General features: G+C 26.1%; 5 protein-coding genes across 5 annotated transcripts; 1 reads left to right on the top strand and 4 right to left on the bottom strand.

Moving 5' to 3' along the window:
- Positions 1 to 240: 240 nt before the first annotated feature.
- On the bottom strand, positions 241 to 2469 carry ENU1_091680 (ARF GTPase activating protein, putative; the record flags this gene model as incomplete). Its single annotated transcript, XM_008859047.1, has 1 exon — positions 241 to 2469. One exon carries the CDS (start codon positions 2467 to 2469, stop codon positions 241 to 243), a length of 2229 nt encoding a protein of 742 aa, XP_008857269.1.
- A 132-nt stretch (positions 2470 to 2601) lies between these two features.
- Positions 2602 to 3237, bottom strand: ENU1_091690 (ubiquitin carboxyl-terminal hydrolase, family 1 protein; the record flags this gene model as incomplete). Its single annotated transcript, XM_008859048.1, has 1 exon — positions 2602 to 3237. One exon carries the CDS (start codon positions 3235 to 3237, stop codon positions 2602 to 2604), a length of 636 nt encoding a protein of 211 aa, XP_008857270.1.
- Positions 3238 to 4970: 1733 nt separating this feature from the next.
- Positions 4971 to 6306, bottom strand: ENU1_091700 (ubiquitin carboxyl-terminal hydrolase domain containing protein; the record flags this gene model as incomplete). The annotated part of the gene is made up of 1 exon (XM_008859049.1): positions 4971 to 6306. The coding sequence occupies one exon, from the start codon at positions 6304 to 6306 to the stop codon at positions 5179 to 5181; it is 1128 nt and encodes a 375-aa protein (XP_008857271.1). The 3' UTR covers positions 4971 to 5178.
- Positions 6307 to 6424: 118 nt separating this feature from the next.
- Positions 6425 to 7195, top strand: ENU1_091710 (hypothetical protein; the record flags this gene model as incomplete). Its single annotated transcript, XM_008859050.1, has 1 exon — positions 6425 to 7195. The coding sequence occupies one exon, from the start codon at positions 6425 to 6427 to the stop codon at positions 7193 to 7195; it is 771 nt and encodes a 256-aa protein (XP_008857272.1).
- A 195-nt stretch (positions 7196 to 7390) lies between these two features.
- Positions 7391 to 7939, bottom strand: ENU1_091720 (hypothetical protein; the record flags this gene model as incomplete). Its single annotated transcript, XM_008859051.1, has 1 exon — positions 7391 to 7939. One exon carries the CDS (start codon positions 7937 to 7939, stop codon positions 7391 to 7393), a length of 549 nt encoding a protein of 182 aa, XP_008857273.1.
- Positions 7940 to 8059: the final 120 nt, after the last annotated feature.

The raw sequence follows: 8059 nt of genomic DNA on the forward strand, positions 1-8059 counted from the left end.
CTGTGGTTTCTTAAACAACGTCCCATGCTTTCAAAATGCCCTTCGAGTTCTACTCCTCCTTTTTTCCAGTTCTTGTCGAGGGTAAATTTATAGTTTTTAATAGTTTTATTATAACATTCCTTTAATTGAAGTAGAGAAGAAGAAAAGAAATTAAATTATTCAATTAATGGAAAACCCTAAAATAAAATTTTTTAAATAACAACAATTTAATAAAACATTTTTAAATGAGAAATGAGTAAATTACTTTGTTAATTCAAAAAATTTATCTTCAGAATGTGAAGGTGCATGTACTTGAATACTTGATTTTTTAGATGACTGACTTCTTTTAAACATAGAAACTTTATTTTGTTTATTTGGTGATTGTATTAAATTTGGTGATTCATTGTTTGAAAGAGATAATGATGTTAGTTGGGAAGATGTTATTAAACTCGGAGGTGGTTTAACAAAATAACCATCTTTACTTCTAAATTGTCGGTGTTTTGTTTGTTCATTAACAGAGAGTTGAGGATATAATACAATAGGATATGTTTTAAATTGTAATTCTTCAAAAGTATTTTCTTCCATAATTTTAGAGTTGACATCATTTATTGAAAATGGAATAGGTTCTATTCCAGTTAAACTATCTACTGCTTCATCTGCATGATTAAAATTAGCTACAACTATTGGTGTTAATCCATTATTATCAGAACTTTCATCATTTGCATTATATCTCATTAACATAGAACAGATATGACTTTTATTAAACCAAGCAGCATAATGTAATAAAGTCCATCCATGTTTATCTTTTGCATTTATATCAAAGTCATTTAAAATTGCAAGAAGAATATTAGCAATATCTCCTTCATATACCATTAAAGTTAATTTTTCAAAAGTTAATTTCCTTTCAATAATTTCTTTAAGTAATAACAAGTTATGTGGTAATTCTTTTTGTTTTAAAGTTTTTTTATCTTCACTAATTAAATCACTAGTAGAAGTTATACTAAATGCTTTTGTGTGACCTCTTATTGGTTTTAATGATTGTTCATTTGGTTCAATTTTACCTACGCTTCTTTTTATATCAAATACAGCAAATTTACCATTAAGATATTTCATTTTAATTAATACTTCTCTTTGAGTTTGTGATTGAATCGTTCTAAATTGAACAAAGTCTTCTTGAGTTGCTGTACCCATTAACAAAGAATTAACTCGTTTATTTCCAAGATTAATAAATAGTTGAATTAATTCTGGTGTCCATATCTTTACATCTAATACAAGACTACGTACTTTAGAAATTTGAACACCTAATCCACGATGTACTCCACTACACTTTTGACATACTAATATTCCCATATTAATAATAGCCCAATCAGGGTCTGGTGAAAAACAATCACAACAACGATCATTTCCTGGAATACTTGATAAAATACCAGTAATTCTAGATAATTCTGTTGTAGTAGAATTTACACAAGTAATTTTATATCTTCTTTCAATACCTCCTGATTTAGAAGTAGAGTCATTTTGACTTAAGGCATTTTGAATTTCACTTGTAATTTTTTCCATCCATTCAGCCCGTTCTTCTGAACTATTTGCTTTTAACAAAATAGTTTTCATTTTTTTTGGATTAGCAACGACTAACTCAAATTTATTACTTTTATCATCACAAATTTCATGTCCATTTTTTGCTAAACGAACAGTACAAATAACTAAGTCATAAATCAAGAAATTATCACTTGACCGATAATGTATTAACTTACCATCTTTTAAAATAAAGTAATTTGAAACCCACCCAAATTTCTTTTTAATGAACAAATGACCTTCTTTAGTTGCATTGACCAATTTTTTTGTTGTTCGATTTTTAGTAGAAATTTCTTTAGCCAATTCATCCATATGAGTTAATTTACAATTACCTAATCCTTGCATTGCAATCCAGAATTGGCTAAGATATTCAAGTAATTTTGTTTCTTGTTTTAATGAAAACTCTTCAATCTTATCATTCAATAATTGTATTATTTCCTCAATTTTTTTTCCTTTTTCTTTGTGTTGAGTTGGTTTTGATGAACGTGATGTAGTATATTCATCATATTGTCGTTTCAATGAATGAATATCTTTAAAGTCATAATCAATAAAATTTTTCATTGGTTCTAAACATTGTTTCTCCATAAGGCTTACTGCATTTTGTAATTTTTCATTTAATAATCTCATTGATGCTTCAAATTCACATAACACTGCTCTAACATATGAATGTTCTTCTGTTGTACTTTTTAATTCAGCAACAGCTTTCGCACATTCATTTAAATTCATACTTCTAATAATTCCAACTTCTTTATCCAAAGCCTTTTTTAAGTTTTTAAGACTATTTCTAAATAATTTTGCTTGGGTATATCGCTCAAGGGCATTGTTATTCGATCCTTCATTTTGAAGTATAGAAACTTGTTGAGAAGTATTAAGGCTTGAAGGTGATCTTTTGAATGTAGAAGGCACTTCTGCCATCCAAACCTGAAGATGTTTTTGTAGTTTTTGTTTCAAATTTTCATTTTTGGTTAGTAATGAGTGTGTTTGTCTTAATCATTAAATACCAACTTCTTATAAATCATAAAATAAACTAAATGAATTAAAGACAGTTTAACGTAGGCTTACTACTGAAAATAGTCCATTTGATGGTGCATTATTACAAATAAATGACAGTGCTTGTGATACAAATGATGACCTTGAAGGTAATGGAAGAACACAATAACTTCCTTTTCTCCCATCTAAAACAAAAATGTATGAATTAAATGGAATAATGGCAATACAGTGGTATACTTCATGTGTGTTTTCTCGTTCTTCATCTTCTTTTGTACTACACTTTCTTGATATTTGCAAATGAATTTGTTTAAATACTTGGAAACATTGTGCTATTTCTTCCTTCGTTTGTGCCTGTTGTAATGAATGAACAAAACGACCATACACCCCATCATTTTGGTATTTAACAGAAGGGGAATTAATCAAAATATGAATAACTGCCATTAATGGACAAATATTACCAATAGTTTGTTGAATAAAAATTGGGTGATGTTCTGTTTGGTAATTATTTTCATAAAAGTGTATGTTTTGAATTGGATAAGGAAGGCTAACTATAAACCCTTTAGTTTCTTTGTCCAATTGTTCTTCTAAAGAGTAGACATCCTCAAAGTGAATCTCATCAACCCCAATTTCTGAGCAGTATTTTTGAAATATTTCAGCTGTTGTAGTGATTTTATTCCAACACTCTTCAACCATCTTAAAATGAATTGTAAGATGAATTTAACATAACTGATGAATTTTGAAATGATTATTGATTGACAAGTTAATTTAACTCAAAAGAAAAAGAGTATTGTTGGAAGTATTTCAAGAAAGGGAATAAAGTATCATTGAATATAGATTATAACTAAAATTTGATTAGGTCAATGACAGAATTGATGGGGAATAAAGATAAATAGATGATGACTGTTTAACTTAACAATATATTGATTTGTTAGGAACTATATAATAATACTTGTTTGAAATGAGACTTTAATTAACTTCATAAATACTTATATAACTCATTAACTAATAACCATCCACCAATTAAAGATAATAATTAAATTATACTATCCTTTGGTAGTATGCTAATTTGACTTTATAAACATTTCCAAATATTAAAACATCATAACAATGCTTATTCAATGAAAAGAAAACTTGGATATTATATCTAAGTATTTTTATTATTCATTAAATTTAATCCATAAACACCTACAGTTTTTATACTGTGATGCAAGACGTATAACTTGTGCTGATATGGCTATACACTAACTTATTACTAAAACAACCATTTTTATCAAACTTGAAATTTATTAACAGCTAAGCTTTGTTGAAGAAAATAATAATAGAACAATGCGTGAGAAGTTACGAAACAAAACTTTGTTGGCAATAGAACCAGTTGAATCAAATGAATGAGATGTGGGTTATGACAGGGTTATAAATAATTGTTTTCATGTTTCATTGAAAAAGTCTGTTTAATTGAAAATAACATAATTTCTAAGATAGAACATATGACTAATTGTCTCGAATAATATATTTCTGTAAATTATAAAGTAAATGGCAAATGTGTTGGTTAATTATTACTTTCATTTTTTATTTCCATATTTTATCTTACTCAAAAATTTGATATTCTAGAAAATGAACCTTTACATTTTTTACAGGAAGATGAATTTAAGAAGTAACTATTGATAAAAGTTTATTATAAGAAAGAATTGATAATGTTATAAAAATTGTTGGTGTTAATAACAAGTCAAGTTTTCTAAGTCTTTGGATATAGTAGTTTTTTGTTGATACAAAATATAATTACTAGACTATAATTGTTTAGGTTTAATTTCTTAACATCAACAAATCCAAACACTCAATTTGTAACAAATATTTTTGATTTTAAATTAAGACATAAATATTCTTGTTTATAAATTTTGAACACAATGAATTAAATGAAAAACCATATTTAAAGTTGTTGAATCATAAATGTTCTGAATGTTAAGTAAAGTTGTTTGCTCATTGAAAGCTCTTTTTAACTTACAAAATTTATACTAAGATTTTCACTAAACATTGAAATATTTCTTATGTTAATATTATATTGAAATAATACATTATCAACAACTATTACATTACATGGTAACAAAATAATTTTTATTAGTTAAAATTCATTTATGTTATGACTTATTTGTATAATAACCAATTTTATTAATTTGAATATAACATTCTCATCATTATTACATTAATAATTGGATAAGTATAGCTAATTGTGTTTGTTTTTTTTATATCTAGTGCTGATAAAAGTTAATGGATGACATAGTATTTACTAGCAAAAAATAATAAAATCATTATTAATTAGAAGTCATTATTTAACCAAAATTACTTGTAAATTCATTGACTGTTATTAATTATATGTATTAATAGACACATATCCTAATTCTTAAATTTTAGCTGAAGTTTTTTAAACTAATTTATTCATCTTGTTCATATATTAACAAGCATATTGCTGATACTTTAATTAATGGGAAGAATGCTTCTTTAACCTCTTCATTATTAATTTCAAACCATTTTTTTAAAGACTGATGATATAAAAAGGAGGAGTATGTTCCATCTTCAATACCTCCATCATGTTTTATTGCTGATACCAAATGATAACTAATTAATGAGCATAATAATACCTTATAAAAAAAGTAACAAAAAGACAAACTTGGTTTGTTGTTTTCTTGAATCATTAACTACATAATCCGACATATCTAAAGTATCTTCAAACTCAACAACAGTAATATTTTTCTCTCCTTGAAAAGTATTTCTCTCAAACCGTTTAATAACGAATGTTAAATACTTTGGTAATGTTTTTATTAAAAACCTCACACTACGTTTACTAATAAGTGTGTCTGTTTTACCGTCATATTTTTTAAGTATATCTTTAAGTAACAACTGAGGAATTATTTTTTCTTTCATTTGATCTGGATATAAAGGCATTGGAGGAAGGTCTAATGGAATGCAAGTACAATTTTTAATAGATTTCTTTCCGTCTTCTTCTATTTGTATTTGTCCTTGAAAACATTGGGTTAGAGGAAGTAATGCATTTATGAAAAACATATAAAATTCTATTACATCTTCTTGTTTTTCTATACTAAAGTTTTTTCTTAATCTACTAAATTCACTCATTAATTCATATGGTGAAATTACTGATTTAATTATTGTTGAATTCCATTGTTTTCTTATTAACATACTAACTCGTTTAATTAACTCTCCACACTTTGCTTTCGATGATACCTTTTCTACTTCTTCATAATTAAGTAATAAGTTTCTAATTTCTTTACAATGTCCAATACTTTGAAGTAAACAATTGATAGAGTCAGTTTTTCCTAAGTTATTAAATCCAATATACCCAATAATATATTTCTTATTAAAATGATCTTTTAATTGGATTACTTTACTTTCATCATCAAGATGAGATATATCATTTAAAGTATATACAGGATCTAATGCATTAATAATATCTTTAAATGATGTTTCAATTACTTCATTTCCATGTGGTAAATTAAAAAATTGTTTTGTACTTAAAGAAAGAAAGATATGATGATTCTCTTCTAAACTATGGACATAAGCAGGAGACCCAACATCTCTTCCTTGATAAAACTTTCCACAAATCATACAACAATATAATTGATTTGTCTTTAAGGTTTTACAACATACCTTTTCTTTATCAAAATCAATAAGACTTCTGTCAACAGTTTCTACATATGGGCAGTATGTCCTTTTACTTTGACATTCACTAGAGCTTTGAGTTGTTCTTTTCATTTGATTCAATAATGGGGATTGTCTTTAACTGATAAACAATTAAGATTTTTTTATTATATTCTAATAGTAAAAAAAGATGTTAAAACATAACTTTAAAAAACTATAATTTATTAGTTTTATGGTGAGAAGAAGAGGTAATATCCCAAAAGATGAAGATTATATTAAAGAAAAGAAAGAAGTTGTTCCCATGTCTACTGGAAGAAAAGTTGCATGGTTTATTTTTGCTATTGGAATAGTTCCACTTTTATTCATTGTACCTTCTCTATTAGCCATGATAGGTGATTGGGTTCAAGAACACATGCCTGTGTTTTATGGGTTATGGATTGTTTATGGTATAATATTACTTTACCTTAAGATTTTTGTATTAAAAAATCATAATTGGGATAGTTTTTTATCAATTCTATGTATTGCAGCTATTATCGGAATGGGACTATACAAATTCCTTCGTTTCGAAAAACATTTTCCTAATGGTCTTAAACAATTAGGATTCTACATGTGGTTGGCTGTATGTATGATTCCTACAATTGCATTTTATTTGATTGATACAACAGATTATTATAAGGTACTTGAACATGAACAAAAAATGAAAGAAGAAGAAGATAGAATTGCACAGAAAAGACATGAAAAATATGTAAAACGAAGAGAAAAAAATCCACCATTCTGGATGAAAAGCAAAACCAATAAAATTATTTGTGATACTATTGTTATTGTTGTTTTCATATTAATTTGTCTTGTTATTGCATATTACTTATTCATATCTTATCAACAATTTAATTATAGAGTAAAAAGAGGTTTAGATGTTAATGACTATGCAAATTATTATGATGATGATTATTTAGGGGAAGATTTTGATCCAAAGAATTTCATTCATGATGAAGACTTTCAGTAATAATTCATTATATACTCAAGACTTTATTTTTAATATGTTGGTTAAGAATATTTATTATCAATAAAACTATTTGTTTTGTGCAAATTATTTTTTCATAATACTATATTTAAGAAATACTACCAATTTCTTATTTGATACAAAAAACTATTGTTAAGAATAGAAAATACTTTTATTTCTTACATTTTAAATAAAATATTATTTCATTTCAATTACGATTACTTGTTTTGTTTTGAATATTCGTTTTCCACAAAGGGCATTTGATATTCCATCGTATTCAAACGAAAATTGTAAACAAAATGACTTTGTGCTATAATTTTGTTTATAAACACCAATGTCTCTTCCAAAACCAATATCAAACAATGGACCATATGATGAACTTTCCATAAAAAATCCATACTTTGGTTCTTTAATATCAAATTTCATCATTTTTTTTAGTCTTCCTTTTGACTCTAATGAAAATACAAATGCGTGTGGATCATTAATCCAAGCATCAACTTTATCAATTTTAGAGTTAACATACTCTCCAAATATATTTCCTTGTGTATCTTCAACAATAATTATTATATGTTTTTTATAAAGTAATTTTAGATCAAATACTGATGTGAATCTATTCCAATTATGAACATTTGAATCAAATAATATGTTTCCTACTCTTTTTTCTGTCCATTCTTCTAGTTGTTTAATCATTTTAATTGTTTTTCTTTTATCAGGAAATTCTTGAGGTGCTGATGTTGTTGTACCCATAATTATTTGTTGTTTTTTATTGTTTGGTGTCTTTATTTGTTTTTATTTATTTATTATTCATTATATTAATTAATGATCGAAGGTGGCATTTCTGAAATACCACACACAAACCCTAGTACA

This window comes from Entamoeba nuttalli (genome assembly GCF_000257125.1).
Source record: "Entamoeba nuttalli P19 unplaced genomic scaffold asmbl_4061, whole genome shotgun sequence".
Taxonomy (NCBI): domain Eukaryota; phylum Evosea; order Mastigamoebida; family Endamoebidae; genus Entamoeba; species Entamoeba nuttalli.